Source organism: Columba livia, chromosome 4 (assembly GCF_036013475.1).
Source record: "Columba livia isolate bColLiv1 breed racing homer chromosome 4, bColLiv1.pat.W.v2, whole genome shotgun sequence".
NCBI lineage: Eukaryota > Metazoa > Chordata > Aves > Columbiformes > Columbidae > Columba > Columba livia.
In genome coordinates this window covers 19592785-19612331 of record NC_088605.1, presented here as the reverse complement: position 1 = coordinate 19612331, position 19547 = coordinate 19592785, and the positions used below count along the sequence as shown (strand labels likewise).

Genomic DNA, 19547 nt, shown 5'->3' with positions numbered 1-19547 from the left:
TGTTGAGCCTTTGAGAGGATCCCATGGCCATAGAACCCTCTTTGAGGCTCCTAATAATGAGCCTCATAACATCATGATGACATAGTCCTAGTAGAGAGCCCAGCCTGATAGTTACTGTTTTTGCCAGGCAAGAAGTTTGATCAGGCAACCTGTGTGCATCTTCCCTGCAGGTCGTGGTCCTTAACTCTGTTATTGTTTCCTGTTGGTGTCCCAAGGTGATTTGTTCAAGCCAAGACTTCGGTTCAGTGATCATTGACATCACAGCAGCATACTACCCACTCACCAAGATATTGGTCAGTCAGCTTGATGTCTGCTAATGGATAAACTAATGAGCCTGGCCTTTTGGGGCAAGTAGAGTGTCATATGGACTGGAGGCTCCAGGCAGGAGTGTGTTCTGACACAGCACAAGTGGACCCATTTTGATCCCTCTCATTTCCACTTCTAGCGTAATGTACTCAGATGTCACAATTCACTTTTGAAACAGAATTCAGGGATTACTTTATGACCATTTTTGACATCATCAGAAAAAATGACTGGTGTGACTATTTCTTGTTAATTAATGAATTCTGGAGGTTTTGCTAGACTTGTGCTAAGGTGCAAAAGCTGCGTTCAGAGTCCTGTGAGATAAAATCTTCAGATAAAGTACACTGCAGGGTAAGCAATCATTTTGTATTTGTATCATGAGGATACTGTGAAGATTGATGTGATTTCCTCCTCTCTTCAGAGGGTTTGAAGATGAAAAACATTATGCATGTGCCAAACTGAGGCCTGTGTGCTTTGCTGTGGTTTGTAGGTGCATGTTTGATTCCCATAGTGTGAGGTAGCAGATGGAAATCAGTGTGATCATTTGCCCTGGCAACGCATCAGCGTAGTATTCCCATGGATTTCAAAATGTGCCTGTGCAAGAGCACAGCCAGTGAAGAGATTTTGGTTTGTGCGCACTGAAATTTGCTGTTCTGTTAATAGGAGCAGGTGACAGTATGCAAAAGCTAGAACTTCCTAGCCACGCTAGGAGTCAGGTTTTGTGAAGTGATGCTGTTGTTTCTTCAACAGGTAAGTTCTGCAGTAAACTTGAGGCTAGCAGAGATGAAATGTTGATTCTAATAAATGTGATAGTCCCTCTTTAAAATTTGAAGCACTGTTCAGGCCTGATACGTACAATGTCCTTTCCTCTAGTTGCTCTTGATGGAATGAGAGATACTTTTCCACACTCTTGCACCTGAATATTCTTGATAAATATTCTGTTCATTAGTCATAACACTCAAAATGTGTAAGGGATTTTAATTCCTTTTGTGCATTATCTCAAAGCTTAAGTTGTCCTTAAGATCTCAAAGCAGCTAAAATATTTCTGCTAAAACAAGCCAATGAAACAATCTTTTCTTCTATCCTAGTATAGTAGTCTTTGTATAAATACAAGTTAACAATTTCTCTTCGACTTTGTTAATCTCTTGTCAACAAAACCTTGAAGCCTATATGAAATATGGAGAGACTGAAGTACCTTATTGAACTTTCACAGTGAAGGAATTTCTACCAAGTAACTTCTCGTGATAACTGGTTACTGATACTGACAATCTCAGTTGCCACTTATGATGTATGTGAACAAGTTGCTTTGCAAAAACTGGCCTCCTAAGGAGTCTGTAGTTGATGATGACCCTGTTTTGTTTGTCAGCCTTTGGCAAGTGTTCTAGATCTGGCTGGGTGGTGTTTGGTACAACACAAAGCTAATACACAGAAGACTGGTTGAAAAGGAGGGGGAAAATATTAATTTTCTATGTGTACTGCTAAAATGGCCTTTTGGTTCTATTAATCAGCTCTATAAAATTCTGATTGCTGAGTGTGCTGAGTGGTGTCCTTCTGTGGTGGGATTCCTGCCGGCTTCTCAGAGCAGCACGTACTCGGACAGGGAAAGGATTTTCTTCTCCTGTTTTATGTCAAGTGAGTGCTTGGCAAGGCTTTGATTTTTGCTGTTGTTTTTCTGCAGGGAAATATGACCCATGTTAAATGTATTTTGTTTAGTATGCCCAGGACCTATAATTTCAGGAGTCTTCTCTACCTGTTTTTTCAAATAAAAGAGAAAAATACAATAATTTTTGCTTTTTATTGTAAGGAAGCTAGTGCTAGGGTAGATCAGCAGTTCTGCCCCGGAGTGAACAGTGGTAGTTGGTAAGCAAAGCAGGTTTTTCTGTATTAATTCAGCCATTGCAATCATAGGAGTGCATTGAAGGAGAAACCGCAATTGAATTTGCCATCAGTCACACCCATCAAGTGTGCTTAATGTTTCATCAAACTTTTCTTTCTGCCAGCCCTATAATTCTGTGTTCTTCTTTGTTTAAAGGTGTGGCTGAAAGAAACACAAAAGACTGTAAACTGCAGTATAGAAATGCTTGTTTGTATTTTAAAAATATCTTGAAAATCTAGAAGTGTGTTGGAAGTTTTTCCATCTCTCCCCTTACCAAATTACTTTTTCGGGCAGTATCTAAAGGCAGAAAGACCTTCTTTTAAATACTTTTTTGTGTGTGTCAGATAAGATTTATGTGCAACAGAATTGAGAGCTATATTAAAGACTGTGTTACTATCCATCATTTTTAAAGTGGTGTGAAGAAAAATAACACTGTGGATGTGTGGCTAGTTTTGCAAAATTGTTACAGGAGACAAATTCAAATGTGCACAATGGCAGGGATGAGTATTTGGAGTTACCATTTTGTTGGGGGTTTTAATGGGTATTTTTTTTCCTTCTTGGGTCGTCGGTCAGTGGTGAGCAAAGATCTGTCACTGTCTGACAGGTATTCACTGACTTATGTTAATCAATATTTATAGGTATTTTTGTCAGTAGTTTCAGTTGCTCATCTGTAGCTAAAAGTAAGGCTCTTTTCCACCTTCTATCCCCAAAACATTCTTGCAAGTTTTTGCAAAATCTAAGTGGAAAATGATGAGGTCTGTGGTCCCACCCCATTGCATTTTTCACACTCTGGTCTGTTTGGATTTGTGGTGCTTTCTTTTTCCCCTTTGTAATAATGGTAGGCACTTCCCACTTGGTGCGTTCACATCAATCTTTTTCACTTTTCATCCTGCCTTCTGGCGGGATCATTGTAAATAGTTGCTCTTGCTCTTTGTTAGAGGAGAAAGGAGTGTGGAGGCACTTTCTCATGTCTCCAGGGGTTTGGGCTGTGCTCACTCTGTACATGCACACTTCCTCGTGCCGGAGGGACGTAAAACAAAGAGCTTGTCGTGCTGCGGAGCCTCGAGAATACCTGCTGGAAACCGAATGTCACCAGAGGTGGACAGAGCTCCAGAAAGATTGCTTGATACCACACCGTCAATTAGAGGCTTGAGTGAAGCACTCTCTGTTATTTAGTATTACAAATAGCTGCACTGAGAGGAGGTAGGAGGTACAAACACTTTCCACTCTTGGGGCTTGTTGCAGAGGCACGACGAGGCTGCAGAAAGGGACAGACCTCAGTGTTGTTCCCTCCCATTACCCAGGGCTCAGACATCTCTCTTCATTGGTACTTTGGAGTCAGCGCTGAATAGTGTGAGCAAAGGAAGCGAAGTCTCTGGCAGATACAGGAGCCTTTTTAAAGGCTTCACCTGGAGTCAGAAGAAACTGTTGAAGAAATTGAGTCTAGGGAAGCTGAATTTGGCCAACTTTCAGGGCGTTGTTCTGTGTTGCACAGGTAAATTATAGGGGCTTTATTGTCTGCTGAAATAATTTGTCTTAAATTTCTAAGTGAATTCTGTGTGTGTTCTATGAATGTTGAAAGGAAGTTGCCAGGTGGAAAAATGAATCGCCTTTCTCCTTGCATAGATTTCTCCCCTTTCTTCAAAAAATACACTCCTACAGGTTCACAAAGCCACTCCTCCATTGTTAGTTTTATCATCTTTCAACCATATGGTATGTTTTCTTATGTATGCCAAAGAAATGGTACCAAGTCCAGGTGTTGTTCGACGTATCCTCTTGGCTGGCTCTCTTTAAGCCCAGTAGAGCACTTTTGAAAATCAAATACTCCTCCTTCTGTCTACGTTTAACTGAGAGCTTTAATGAGGTCTTGCCAAAACCTTTAGAGCTGGGAACAATTTAAATTATAGTTGTATGGAACCTCTAAGCCAGGGAAGTGAATAATTGCTGGAGACTACTTCTGTGACATAGCTTGGTTGTTTTAGTTTAACAGAAGTATAATAGAAGCTTTGCATTAAGGAGCAAGTCTATACTTAGCTCATTGTAATGCTCTTAGCATGCTTAAATGAGACTGGTTTATTTTGGTGTCTAAAATCTTTGTTTAAAGTTTCTTCCAAAATCCCCGTCTCGAGTATAAAGGTTTTTGTCACATTGAGTCGTTTATATGACTGACAAATAAAATTCAGCATAGAATTGCAATCCCAGAGAAATGGTTTTAAAGGAAATAAATCTGAGCAGGAAGATTTAGTATAGGCATCATAATGCCTTTCCTGCAGTTGCTGGGAGCTGAGTTTTGACTACAGACTGCTAGAGTCCTGGTTTTGTGGCTGTAAACACTAATTAGTGAGATTGAGTTCGTCCCAGGTGTGGAAATTACATGTGCTATTCCAGCGTTAGGAGTTGTTCAAATCCATCATAAAAAGGTACTTTATAAATAGAAGTGTTTCAGAGAGGTTTGTGCAAATCATGTTCCTTTTAACTAACACAGTCTGATGGTTGGATGGGCTTTGTTGAAAGCCAGCTTTCTTAAAAAAGAAAAAAGGCATCTGAGCACTAGCCATAGGTGCTTCAGTTTAAATACAATTTCCTGCAAGCATCGGCTCTTGGTTTTCTTTCTTTTAAACAGCCCTTAAGTACCACCTTTTCAGAACCGACTGAATGTGTTCTGAAGCTCCTTGACTCAATCAGTATATAAATGACTATTACACATGTGTTTAATGTGTAGAAAAAAACCCAACACTAAACCAACATTTTATCAATGCATACTTGAGGAACCTTTTGCATTGCTTGAACGGTTGCCGTTTTCAAAATAAAAATAGATGCAGCTTAATTTTGGCCCTGCGATTGGCTATTTACAGGTTTTTTTGCTATTACACTCTTTTCCCAAATAATATATATATGCAGTCTTCAGGTATATCAGTAGCTTAAAAAATGCTTTGTTTTCTTCCAAAACTTTGGGAAAGTTACATTACTTTCTTCAGAATCTTTGACCTCAGAGCACCAGAACTGTGGAAGCTGTAGCAGTGAATTGGGCTTGTTGTTCATGGAGTAGGATGTAGCAGTTGGTGCGTTGGCCTCAAACCCAGAGGGTGCGTGTAAGGGTAGCTTAGAAATATTGACTCTTGGGGCTGTACCAGGGCATGCTTAGAAGATCTGAAATACCTTTTTCCATTTCCTTTTATTTTCTTCAGATTTCTGGCAGTGAGAGACACCCCTAGCTGTCTACAGGCAATGTCTCGAAAGGCTGCGCGTTAGCCAGTGTGATTATAACTCTCTCAGGAGACATGTCATTGGTTCGGCTTTTCCTGAGCTGGGTCAGTGTTTGTGGATTCGTGACAGTTCGTTAGGGGAAAAAAAATAATAAATTTATCAGTAATACCTGCTTGTTTTCAGATATCATAGCTAAGAAAGGAGGAGATTGCATTATTTTTTTATTAGCGATCAAGGTGATGGAATTTAATTATAAAATCATAGACCAGACTGCTTACCCTGATAATTTAGTAGGTTAATGTAAATGATAACTTTTGACCTGGATTATTTGGGGGGGGTAGCGTGTGTGTTTGTAATCTCTGGCTTTCACTTCTCGTTTTCTAGAAGTATACACGCTAGCTGATGACTCAGGTCATGTTTGAAATTTTGTGCTACTAGATATCCATGGTACAGCTCCATACAGGGGCAGGGACTCTGACTGGTGTCCTCCTCATTGGCTAGGGATGGGCTCTAAACACTATTAGAGAATATAATTATATCATAGTTATTTCTCAGCTCTGCCCTTTATCTAATGATATACAAGTTTAAAACTATTATTTTGGGAACTTTGTATAAATATTGTCTTGCTCTTCACAGCAGCCAAGATATCACAGCTAGTGTGGATGTTTTTCACTTTGGATTTTTTTTTGTGGTTTGTGTGCTGTTCTGGGAGTGCGTAAGTCTACAGTTTCTTTTCAGTCACCACTTACGCTTCTTTCCATAGGCACTAACTTTTGGTTGCTGTTTGCTCCTTTTCTAGGCAAATCTTGCTCAGCTACTGAGTGAGGCTCAAGATCGAAATAAACATCTTGGAGAAGAGATCAGAGAGCTTCAGCAGAGACTGGGAGAAGTACAAGGGGACAATAAGGTATTACAAACTTGTGTTATCCATAAATGGCGTGGAATGTGCAAACTGGGTGAGAGTTTTGCATTTATATCTTAGGAAAACAAATAAAACAATAGATTGCACAACTTCTAAAGTACTTGGATTCCAAAAAAATGCTTAAAATAGAAGAATGAAAGAAGCTTGTATAGGAAACCAGTAAGCGCAGCTAATAATATATTTTTTTTATACTGCTTTTTCTCTGTTGTCCTTTGCTATGTATTTTGCACCTAGTCTTGCTTTAATGATCTCAGCTTTTCTTCCTTCCATATATTTTATTTTATTAGTGGTATTTCCTCTTACAAATAAGTACAGATAAGCATTTCTTTTTCCTCATGGGATAATTTTCAAATTTTTTTGGCAATGCAAATGTAGAAATTTTAGTAGGTATTAAAACCAGGGGAGGCATAATTTTCCTTTCAAAAATATGGAGCAGGTAATCACAAATATACATAGTGAGCTTTGTATTAGCTCTCATCCTATTACACTTACATAACCCCATTTATTTTATTGCTAAATTTAGCAAGTTATATGGAACATTGCTCAAAATCTGCCATTTGGTATTAATCAAACTCCTGTTGTCTCTGTTAATTGAAATATTTAAACTCAAGCCAAATGTGTGTAACATTCGCAGCTGGAGCTGTATGCAAAAGTACATTCAGAGATCAAACTAGTGCGAAGTTGAATTTAAGAGTCAAAGTGGTTAACGAAGTAAAAAATGAAACAAATAATGAATGAGAACTTACCTCTCTCAACTACAGTTTTGAAGTTATGGGATTTGAAAATGTGAATAAAAATTATGTGGCTTTTAATTATTCACGTGGCTTTTTTCTTTCTATTTGTTTTATTTTAAACATAAGTCTATTGTGATAATGCAGTTTGATTCATTGTTTATCACAAAGGATTTTTTCAAAGACATGTGGGGGGCTGGGAAAAGGTCAAGTGAGACCTGAATTTGTAGCATGCATAGCATTCAGTTTAACTTGCTCAAATCTTCAAAGACCAGCTTCTCCAGTATTTATTTCCATTTGCATATTATTGTTTGAGTTATATTACAGTGTGGAAAGCAGTACCTTGCAGTTCTCAAGTACCGATATTATGCCATACAGCCTTTTCCAAGCGACTCCTGAAGAGATAATAAGGGTTTGTTAGTACAAACAACACAGAGGGTAGTACAACTACAGTGTATTTAAATATCAAGGTTACGTACCTCTTCTAATTCCTTATAGCAATATGATCTGGGTAACACAGAGCCGTGTATTTTGTGCTTGAACTGGCTTTGTTTAGATTTACCCTTGCGGATTAACTTGATATCAGCTGTTTGTCTTTGTGACATCTGTATTCTTGGCATGAATTTGAATACATGACTCTCATAAGGAATGGAAAAATCCAAAAATGGTTATTCGGTGCCCCTCTCCAAAAGGTGCAAAATAGTGCATCACTAAATAAAGAGGGGGAGGAAAGAACTGCATCAGACAGGGATTAATTTAGAGTAGGATTTTTAGTTTTGGAACACATTCTTCACTTTCCTGGTAAATGAGAAATAGAGCTTATTTTAGAGTCAGGTTGCTGGTTTTTGAAGTGCCTAAAAAAGCATTTCCATCTCTCTGAGGGATTTAACGCTCTCCTCCTGTGTCAGATTTTGCTCCCTCCTAGCTTTGGTGATAAAATTCTAGGCTTGTTCCTGAAGCCGTTGTGTTGTGCTCATCAGTTCTCCTGTCCTGGCAGCTGGGTTACTTCAGGCACTGGAGTCCAAATAACGCACGGTATATACAAAAACAAAGAACTATAACAATTTGCTTGTTCTTACATTTTTCCTTTGCATTCTTCTCTCTGCTCTCTTCAAAATGAGGGAGGGCATCCTGCCCAGCTGGTCTACGTCAACCTTACTTCTGGCAAGAGATAAACAAACAGCTGCTTTTGCAGCAAGTGAAGCTGCTTATGGATGAACAATTCTGCCTGTGTCTGAGCAGGAGTGACTCATGCAGGCTTTGTCACTGAGTGGCAAGAGCTTTGTAGGACTGAAAAAGAAAAAAAAGCTCTTTAAATATCACACATTAGCTCTATTGATAAAGAAATGTTTTGATAGCTTGACTTGTTTTTCACCACTTTAATGTGTGCTACTAGTAGGATAGAGTCACTTGGATTAGCAAGAAGACCTTAAACTGGTGACTTGTTGAAATTGTGTTAAGTCCGTCATCAGTTAGGTAATAACAAATTACTTGCATTTGGTTTAACTCGACTATTTTTTTCCTTTATTTTCAGCTAGAATTCTGTTGGCACAAAAAAATAAAACTTCTTCAGGCAGCCTCTGGAAGGATTTGCTGCTGCAGTTTGAGAAATACTGCAATAGACTGCAGCGCTCCAGCAACAGATATATAAGACTATTTATTTTTATGATTGATCACAATCTCTTATCAGCTCTGACACATGAAAACTATTCTATGTTTATGATAGTAATTTGTAAATCTTTTTCCTTCCTAACGTTCTGGCTGCAATGCTTGGAGAACAATTACTGAAACTTAGGAGAGGATAGTTAGGAGATCTAAAAGAGTGAAAATGGAGAACATAAGAGAGACTGGAGGCATCTGGAAGACTAGATGACTCAGTTGCCTCCACTTGAATTCCTACCCACATGAAGAAATGGTTTTGTAAGCTGTCGAGGGCAGCATTAAGCGAGAGGAAGATGCATGGAAAACAATGGCTGTGGTATTGCTGACAGTTCGTTATTGTAAAGCAGTCAATCACTCACGCAGCAGCAGTGCAAAGTGTTAAATGTGGTGCATGTGTTTTGGCAGAACTGGGACTTAAGGCAGCAAATCCACATAGTTCTGGTCCACTTCTTAAGATTTTGCAGACAGCGTGGTAAAGACAATTTCTGTCAGTGGCCGTGGCTGAACATGATGGTGTCTGCCTTCCATGAACAATTTACTGGTTGTGCCTGTGTCCCTTTTCCTTCTGCGTGTTGTATCAACGGGCAGGAGCGCACAGCCTTGGTGCAGGCGCTGCCTGTGGACTCGTCGCCTGCACGGCAGTGATCACAGCCTGCGCAGCAGCTATCGCGGTGAAGCCTGTTTTGAGCATTGTGGGACTGTTCAGAGTTGCTCCCTTATGAATAATTAGTTTAGCTAACACTGATGAAGAAAAAGCTGGAATATTAAAATAATAAAGACTAGTGGCTTGCAGCACTGGATTGTTTTGGTTAACAATCTATGAATTTTTGACAAACGGGAGCTATCTCTGGTAAAGTGCCATTAATTTATAATAAACCCACTCTGCTGCGATTGCTGTTCACAGAGTCCTGAGGAGTGGCGTTAACCTCTAGCTGCAAAATGAAGTTGAGCATTCCTTTCCTCAGGGATTTCTGAATGACAGAAATAAAAATACAGCAGCCAGAGGGCAGGTGTATAAAGTTTATAACAAAGCACTAATATATGAAATAAACCCTTAACCGTCTGGCATAACACTTAGTGTCTCTTTGGGTCACAGCATTTTCAGGGAAGAATTTTATAGCAGGTGGTGCTGCCTCATGAGACGTTGGCAATGCAGAATTAAAGGACTTGGCCTGTTCTGCCCTGTCAACTCTCAGATTGGCCAACTGTCTGGAAGAAGCATTCTTTTGTTTTATGGATTGGTGTTTTACTTTATTTTATGTATGTTTATAATGCTGCTTTTACTGGCTGAACCTGGATTTCAGAAGCATTCTTTTCGTAAGACTTCATACATTTTTTTTGCCTCAAAATTAGTAATAAATAAGGAGCTCTCCTTCTATTGGAAGACTGTTTGACCTTGCAAGTAATAATTACTTGCAGTTGGAGTTGCATCTTATGCCACCCCGCCTCCCGGGCTGGAGGAGAGTTGGTCGTAGTGTGTGAGTCACTGCTCTGGTCCAGTTCCCAGCCTGGCGCCCAGGGTTACGCACAAGTTTTGCTCTGCTGCAGCCGTTGAAGTGTCATTCCCCTTCCCATTTCCAGTTTTTCTGAACAAGATTGAGTCCTCAAAATGTAATTCCGTTTGTTTGCTACTGCCTTTCTCACTAGTGAGAGATTCTAGAAATTATGTTAATCTAACTGAATTAAATCATGTTACTATGCCTTTTGTTCATCAGCCTTTTGGCATTTAAAAAAAACCCAGTCCCGTAGCTATGCAGCCATTCCGGGATTTGCTAGGTGCCATTTTGACTTATTTGTTTGGATAAATAAATTAGTAGGAATTATATCTCCTATTATCTCTTCAGCCTGTGCAATGATTTGTGCCTTCCCTGTGGGGATAGGGAAGTGTAGTTTGCCAAAACCAGTTACTTTTGGGGGCACAGCTTCCCCTGAACAAGTGAAATGCTTAGCAGAACAGGTTGTACTGCCTTTGGTGACTTGCGCTGAACTGGAGCTGAAATAAGTGGGCAGGATGATTTTGGTATTTGGTCTTGCATCAGCAGGATTTTAATTGGCACATTGCAGCTATGGTGACTGGCATGCCATAAATACCAAAGATAGATTTTAATGTACAATCTTCTACTTCAGAGGATTGATATTTTTTTTTTCTAACTCTGCAATATAATGATGTGCATTAATTCATTGGTGCAGTCAAAGATACAGGGAAAGTCAGGCTGGTTATTGTGCTGGGTTTCTCTAGTCTCTGTGGAGCTCCTACAAATGAGGCCATGTGGAGGCAACACTTTTGCCTAGTTGTACTCAGTATAAACCACTGTAAATGCTGAATGCCTTGTAACCTATTATTGAGTGTTTTGGCCAAGTCTGTTTGCTGTTGGCCTGTTGTTTTGTTTTTAACGTGAATTAACCTTTGTAAATGGATGGAAAAAAAATAACGTACACACAAATGTATTAGCAGCTTTTCATGCAAATTCTGCACTGATGTAGTACAGTGGGATTTTAAGTGGTATCACTAAAATGAAGCTGGGCAAGTCACTTCATGCCCTTTCATTCTTAATTTGGAAGAGTTCTCTGCTGCTGAGAATTTTAAGATTTACATATGAAAATGGCTTTCTGAGAATTCTCTAGTTTTAGTCTGTCTAGAATTAGTTCATGTCACTCCCAAAAAACACCGACCGTGTGTCTGTGTTTGCTTGGTCTTTCATCATTTGTTATACTCTGGTGACTGTTGTTGCAACGTCTAATTCAGCTCCTGTTGATACTTTGAGTGTTAGACCAGAATTTTTCACTGAGAACAGGATTGAGCGCTCGGCTCAGAAAGTTCCCTCTGGTTTAAATAATACCAGCTGTTTGACCTCCAAGAGATGAAATCTGTGACAGCTTTACTATTACTAATAGAGAGGTACTCTGATGCTACAGCCTGGCTTCTCTTGCTTACTGAATCTGTTTTTGTTATCACAGCTCCTTCGAATGACAATAGCGAAGCAAAGACTTGGAGATGATGAAGTTGGGGCTCGTCACTTTGCAGCACATGAGCGGGAGGACCTTGTTCAACAATTGGAGAAGGCTCGAGAACAAGTAATAGTTAAATGGGCATATACTGTCATGTTGTAGAGAGCTAGTGCAGTAGCAAGCAAATGGCTGCTTCTGTTGTGTTTGGAGGGCTGGTACCTGATTAACATTGCAAATAGTGGTGAAGGTACTGGGATTTTTACTGAAATAGTTCTTATTGAGCACTCACTTAAACATGCACACCTGGTTAGAGTAAGTTTCCTAACCTCATTAATTCCTTCTCTAGATTATTGATTCTCCTCTTTTTGTAATGTGCAGCAACAACTTGTGACAGTTGAATATTTTCAATGAAAGAGACTCCTTAGCTACAAGCTGTTACAAGTATTCATCACAATATGTGGTGGCTGATGCATCTCCTAAAGATATTCTCAAAATGGATTTTTCTGTAGGAGTGTTGTTAGTCTCCTCTTCCTCCTGCCTCATAGGTATTTCTTCCCCTTTTTTGAAAAAGTCTTGCATCAGACCTCTGTCCCCTACTTCAAGTACTACACAGCATCTAATTTATCTGACTCTTTCGCTAACACCGATACACAGCTTTCCAGACAATTTTGGGGGTTGTGTTCTTAGTTGTTCCCACACTCATTCCTACCAATGTCAGTTCCCCCTGAATGAGCCATTCTGTCGTGCAGGAAGAGGTGGGTATTTCTTGGTTTTCAGTCTTCACTCAAGTGCAGTGCTGCTTTAGTTCACTAGAAGGACTGCTGACTGCACTTGGTCTTCTTCCAGTGTGATCCTATTTGCTGTCTCTGTTTCCAAGCTCACACTATGTTCATCACCTGGCATCTTTTCACATGGTCTTCTGTTGTCCATCCTCTGCTTGGCAAGTGTTTTCTGAGGTGCCAGGGGAGACTTCTCCACTCATTGCACACTTTTCTCACACTCTCCATTTCCTCTCCTTGGAAGTTTGAAGCTGTTACTCCTTAAGTATCTTTTATACTGGACTCCTTCACCTTTTTCCTTAATAGCAAAGCTCACCCTGTCAATTGCTTTATGTTGTACTTTTCTCAGTTCTTCTTCCTATTCTGTGGAACTTCATTGCTGAAAGTCCCGTGATTAGTATAATTTCTGCCTTACAGACTTTTTCTTTATTCTCTGAATTTGCCAGATTCTTATTCAGTTGAGTTCATTTCTGGAGTCCTAGAAGTTATGTGCTAAAACCAGCCTAATATGTTTGTAACAAAATTATAGTATGGATTAAGGTTTATTTTGCTGTTGCATTTTAGTTGTTTTCTAGAAATTTTGTAAAACCAGTCTTACTTAACTTCACATTAATGAAATAATACCAAAATAGAGTAAAAGTACTGGGGGTTATTAGCTTTGGAAAGACTTTTGACTGTCTAAAATCAAGCCTTTTCAGTGCTTGTTGCTGTTTTCAGCTATGTGACCTTTCGTTTAAACTTCAAAATATTCATACAGCTCTTCCTTCTTCCCAGATCGAGACTCTGAGACAGGATCTTCAGGCTGCACTGGATGAGTTACAGGATGTGAAAGAGGAACGCTCTTTTTACCAAGATAAGTCTGACAGACTAAACCAAGAGCTTAATCATGTCTTAGGAGGGCATGAGAACCGTATCATCGACGTAGATGCTCTGTGTATGGAGAACAGGTGAGCGCAATGCAAACTGCTGTTTCCCTAGAACAAGCAGTGCATTGCTTTAACAGGAGTATCGGGAAGTCAGTCACAACAAAACTTTAAAGAAAATATATCCAAGAATATAAGTCAAGAGATGTTGGTAATTTGTTTTGTCTGTTTTGTTTGTGCTGTAGCTAACCATCAAATAGTACTGAGAAAGGCTGCAGGAAATTACCAGTGTTTTATTTGGCTACAGAGATGTCAGTGATACTCCCAAATAGAGCTAAACAAGGAAAAGGAAGAAAAGTGCAGAATTTTTTATTCCCATCACTGCATGCCACCAAAAGCAAGACTATTAACATTCGGTGTCTTCAGAAAGTCAGTGAGTTGTAATGGGCTGATCTTGGATTGGAGACAGGGACTTTGAGTACCCTGAGCTAACAGTTTCAGACATAATTGTCACCACAGGGAGAGGTTGTCAACACGGAGTGATTTCCCAACAAAAGTTGCTGGTGAAATCACCCATATAGGTATTCTTGCCGCTTCCTTGGGAAAATAATTTGCTTTATGGTTTCTGCTAAGGACGACAGAGGAGTCACTGCCAGAGCCATCGCAGGTACTTCCCTTAATGTCAACAATTACCTTAAAGTGAAATAGATCTCTTAGACACTTTCCATTTACAGAGACTTATACTTCAGGTAGCAAAGTGTAATAGCAAAGGCATTACTTCCTCCCAGCAACTCCCATTTTTTTTCTGTTTTGTGTGGCCTATACAGTTCAGTATGAATTTAGGCCCCCTGCTCCCCTGAGAGTGATATGATTTTTTTTTTTTCCTCTAAAATAGTTAAATTGTCACAAACTCTAATACATCTGCAGTTGCACTACCTGAAAGAGAATATTTTATAAAGCCTTTATGCCTGAAAAAGGTATTTTCCTATGTGGAAATAGCCATCTAATCCAAGTGCATAAGCTCTGTTAGGAAGAAATGTACTGTTTCAGTTAACTGTGTACCATTTTTCAACTATACTGTTAAATTTTCTACTTTGTGATTGCTAATGAGAAGTGCCATGTAAGTGATGGATATTGCAATCCGAAAGTTCTGCGTAGTTGAGTCTTGTGTTGACATATATACAAATCTTCATGCATCCATCTCACAGACCTTCAAGTACAGAGGGCATGAGTAAATGCTTCCTGTCCATTTCCTCTAGATATAAATATATCCTTTTAGCTTTTCTCCCCAAAAACCTAAGGACCGATATAAAATGGTTGTGCAGCATGCTTGACAAATCTAACAGGAGAGCAGTCTCCTTCTCATGCAATTTGTTTCCCTACTCAAAGTTTTATGAGGTCAAGAGCAGTAAGATTTTGTTATTTTATCCCTCACAAAACTGCAGAGGGAAAAGAACTCTTAGTAGTTCAAAGAGAGGACATGCCAAATAGTAAAGAGGAGTGCTTGAGGCAGTACTTGAAGGTAACGTGAAGTAATTCCTTTTTCAGGTATCTTCAAGAGAGATTAAAACAACTTCAAGAGGAAGTCAACCTTCTTAAGTCTAATATTACTAAATATAAGGTAAGATCCTCTCAGTGTATTATCTAAACTGTGCTTCGTTGTTCATGAAGGTAATTGTTCATTCTCATGTTCAAGTGCATTTAAAGAGCAAAATGGTGTCTTCAAAGAAAAATCCACCCCTAACATACTGACAGTACTAGCACGTATACATATTACATGCACTGTCTTCTTATAAGTTTCTTAGCTCATGTAGTACAAAGGGATACCCATTAAGAGTATTTTGAAAAATGAATTTGATACCTTTAAGTTTTGTGGGAGAACTCTCCTCCTGCTGGTAGGTGCAAAGTAGCAGGGCAGGCACTGTGAGGTGAATGACTTCAGCTGTGTTGCTATCACAAGCAGGTCTTGTCTTCCTGTTCCTGAATAGCCACTGTTTCTTCACACGGCTCAGTGATTGCTAAGTCGTTTTTGTTCTCCCTTTCCTGGGTTAAGATATATGCTGTTTTGCACTAAACCTTCAGGTCTGAATTCTGAGGGCAAAATATTCTTGCTCTTCCCTGAGGTCAAGCACTCTGGTTTCTTCTGCAAGTGATTTTGAGGAGTGGGAGGGGGGCGCTGCTTGTCAGGGCATGAGAAGATTTGTCCTAGGATTGCAAGTAGCACTTCTTAACCATTCAGGTCACCGTGAAGCAGCCACAGCACTAATTGCGTTTTTGTGCATGAGCAAAGCTCCTCAAAATACCAAGTTCGTTTCAGTGTCTGTTCAGACTTATGACTTGGGAGCCTCAGAGTGCGAGTTAGTGTATCGGTGAGAACTGAGCATCATGGTGGTCTGGTGGGTTTCGTTGAACTGTATTAGTTTTGGAAGAGCTGGACTTCTGTAGCAGGATCATTCTGCTGCTAATTCCTGAAAATCAGTATTTGCTACTAAAAGGGCTTCTAGAAACTCTGATAGAGGAGTTTGAGCTTTCCCTTTGAATGCTATCCAAAGAGATGCTGGGGAAAGTCTATTTTGTACCCAACCGATATTCTGTATAGGGTACTGCAGTATCTCATTGGCGCTGAGCAGATTATTAAAAATTAGGCAAGTCTTAAAAATGCATTGGGTCAAGTAGGTGGAAGAGACTACAGTAAAGAGATTGCAATGAGACAGAATGAGCCTTTGTTACATTGCAAAGACTTTTGGCTGGAGAACAATTCCCCAGGAGAGTCATGTTCCCATGACTTGCTATGGGTGTAGGCTCCAGGCCCTGCAGAGTTGTTCTGAGACCAGAATCCAAAGTTCCAGGTCATTTAATGAAAGGATTTGTTTGCTACTGTTTTTCTAAACGAGATACCTCTTGTTTCCTTAGAATGCACTAGAGAGACGAAAAAATTCAAAGACTCACAGTAGATCCAGTAGCAGTGCTCTGACTGGAGTCCTGTCTGCAAAGCAAGGTATTACAGAAATGCAGCATGATCTCATTGAATTCCTTCTGTCTTACATCTTAATTTCAGTAACCTTTCCTCACTAACCAAACCAAAATCTTTCATCTCTTTCCCGTTTATTATCATGTACTAATTTTTGTTCTTTTCTCAGTCGACTTGACAATATAAAATTTGCCTCTTGAGTGCTGCTTCTCCCTTTGTTACTCTTGTGCCATTTATTCTCTCCCTTTGTTACTCTTGTGCCATTTATTCTCTCCCTCTCCAGTTTTATCAACCACTTTTTTTTTTTAATCTCTAAACCCCTCTGCAACTTTGACCCTGACAAATCACTCCTTTATTCATCTCTTTGTTCTGCCTACAATGGCAACCACAAATCATATTCCAATAAAAAATAGACTGGGTGGTAGAGGAAGGTCCCTAACTCAGGTTTTCTGCTCCTGTTCTTGGAAGCTTTTACACTCAGATGTTTTGCAAGAAATCCTGTTGTTCCCTGTTTCTTCATGGGTAGTAAAATGGAGTTTTATATATATGTTTTTTATTTTTTCCCCTTCAAAGAAAATATCAAGATTAGGAAAGAAGGGAGAATAGAAAATTCTCTGTACCAAACAGTATACCTGGCACCCTACTGTTTAGGTGCTGGTGTACACACGAGATCAGTAGTATTTGTTGTAGTTGGTTGAAATGCGCTTTTCTGGTTTTGATTTGTCTTTTGTCCTCTTCTCCATGTACTTGTATACATGTAAATATATATATATATAAAGAGGCAGAGCCAGATTCTTGTTACAGAAGTTAATGATACTTGTGAACTTCCTGATGTGGCTGGGAGGCGCAGGCTCTGAGCTGCAGAGGAAGAGCTCATGGGTGGCTGTGTTTTCACATTAATCTTAAAAAAACTGAAGATAAAATAATTCTAAAAAATAAAAACTTCTCTGTAGGCTTATGTTTTAATATAAGTGGGAAAAAATAAATAATTTTTACCAATCCATAGGCCTGTAGAAGAATGAGGTTGCTTCCGTATGAACAAAAATGATTTTCCAAAAGCAGAATTAAGTTAACGTAAGATGTGTCTGTCTATACTTGTTCTGGCAAGTGCTGTGCAATAATGATCAGCTTAGAAAGCCACTGTCATTATGCCAGCTAGAGGTTGTATTTCTGGTCTTTTGTCTTTGTTTGTTAATTCAAGGAAAAAAAATATTCATTTAAGTAAGGAGAATAGTTCTTTAATGCTAAGTAAATGTTTATATCACATCTCTGTGTATGAGTAGCCAAAACGGATTTGTGTTTTTAACGTTATAGTCCAAGAGCTGTTGTCAGAGGATCACGGCTGCAGCCTGCCAGCCACACCACAGTCCATTTCAGACCTCAAATCACTGGCCACTGCATTGCTGGAAACTATCCATGAAAAAAACATGGTCCTACAACACCAAAGGCAAACCAACAAGTAGGTGGCATGACTTCTAAGTAAAATAGAACTTAACAAGCTATGGAAAAGTCATAGTTTTGGGGGAGTTTGGGAAATGGGAAGGAAGATCCATTTTCACAGAAAATGTATTGTCATTGTTAACTGCTGAGTTCTTTAGTTTTTAAGATCAGGTATGTGTTTAGAAAAAAAATTACATTTTCAAAGTAAAGTCTGGGATTGACAGAGACCTGTCTGCCCCTGCTAGGCAAGGGTTGGTTTGCTGCTCAAGTTTGAGACAAACCATATTAACACAGGGGGCACTTGTAGGAGGTGGTCTGTAGGGAGGGCTGAAGAAAAACTGCTGGGAGGAACGATGCCATTGAACTGGAGGAGAAGATACGTGGTAATTGGTTGTTATTGTAGGAATTTGCTAATGAATGCTGGTGAGAATAGTAAATATTGCACCTAGGAAAGGATCTGAAAAGATTTAATGTAACATTTGTCACAGGCTAGCAGCCTGTCATACAAATGATAGCTGTTGCTCCTGTAGTTACTTTGCCAAAAGTTGTAGGAGATAAACACATTTGGATTGCTACTATGTGATTTTTTTTTTTTTTTTTAAATCTGAACTGAACTTTCAAGGAGAATTTGTTTACTCTTAGCTGTTCTACTCATCAGTAGAATTCTTTGTCTCGCACAGGTTCTATCATGGCAGAATATAATCATTTTTGACACATTTTCTGACATTCTGATATTATTGTCCTTATACGGTGTATGAAAATCAGGGCTGGGAAGTGTTCCCTGATTCTCTGCTCAGTATTTTTTCCTTTCTTGTTTTTTTTAACACTGAGTCACTAGTGGTAATCAGAGGTTATTCAGGCTTCTCAAAAGCACATCAGGACCAAATGCCAGAAACAGGCAGACATCTTTCATGAAAAGGAGGAGGAGTACTGAAGTGAACTGTATTGCACTAGAATAGATGATTCATTTTGAAAATTGATAACTCTGATACTAGGCAGACTCTGTTGCATAATTCTTAGTGATGTGGCAACAGAAATGGAGGAGCAGTTTATAGCGACTCTTAATACGCTTAAGAAAGCAAGTGCCTCATCAGCTGAAGGGAGACTGAAGTGTTGAAAACGTAGCCCAGATCTAACTGGTGGCAGCTCAGTCAGTTTGTGCCTGTGTGTCAGGTAATGCAAGAGCAGTTCCTACACTGAGCAGTTCTAACAAAAGGCTAACGCCTGCTTACTCCCTCCTTATTGCTAACATAACATCAGATGAACACATCCAGAGAATAACTTTTGTTATTCCATGTATAACCAATCTTTGCCTTCTACATCTTCATACTGTATCATTACTTGATGTTCTAGTTTGCGTACTCTTCCCTGTAACTATAGCAAAAGTCTTTCTTAATTTTGTATATCTCTGATCACATGCAGCCTCTCGCATATCTCAAATGCCTCATTGTGGTGATGGCTTTACTTTCTGATACCACTGTCTCTGCTTTCAACTACTGAGTATGGGTTTTCTTGCGATAAACCTTCTCAAGGAGATGAGATTCTTTTATCTGCAGGACAAACTGGTCACTTATAGCCAGGGCAGTAGAGGCTGGATGTGTGCACCAATTAATATTCTGTGGCCAGTAGAAGATCAGTTCTTAGAGGGAGGGGACCAAGGTCAGGTGTGTGCTCAGAGCTGTAGTGTTGGCATTTATTTCAGCATGCTTAAGGGGGAAAAAAATAAAGTCCTGGGCAAGTTGAGTGAAGAGCCTCAGCAATGCTCCTGTGTGGTGTGCTCATTCTTTTTATTATGTCTGGCTTTAGTTGGATTAAAAAAGCTTTTAAGCAGCTTGGAGGAATGG

General features: G+C 39.4%; 1 protein-coding gene across 13 annotated transcripts in view; it reads left to right on the top strand.

Moving 5' to 3' along the window:
• CCDC149 (coiled-coil domain containing 149) overlaps positions 1-19547 on the top strand; it is a 52402-nt gene that overhangs the window by 13741 nt on the left and 19114 nt on the right. For 9 of the 13 annotated variants that reach the window (XM_065060650.1, XM_065060660.1, XM_065060653.1 and 6 more), the window contains 6 exons: positions 6186-6293; positions 11660-11776; positions 13204-13376; positions 14841-14913; positions 16206-16290; positions 17578-17722. In XM_065060650.1, coding sequence (XP_064916722.1) covers positions 6186-6293; positions 11660-11776; positions 13204-13376; positions 14841-14913; positions 16206-16290; positions 17578-17722 — 701 coding nt within the window. The remainder of the gene's footprint in view (positions 1-6185; positions 6294-11659; positions 11777-13203; positions 13377-14840; positions 14914-16205; positions 16291-17577; positions 17723-19547) is intronic. The other 4 variants (XM_065060657.1, XM_065060658.1, XM_065060661.1 and 1 more) reach the window with 1 other exon arrangement.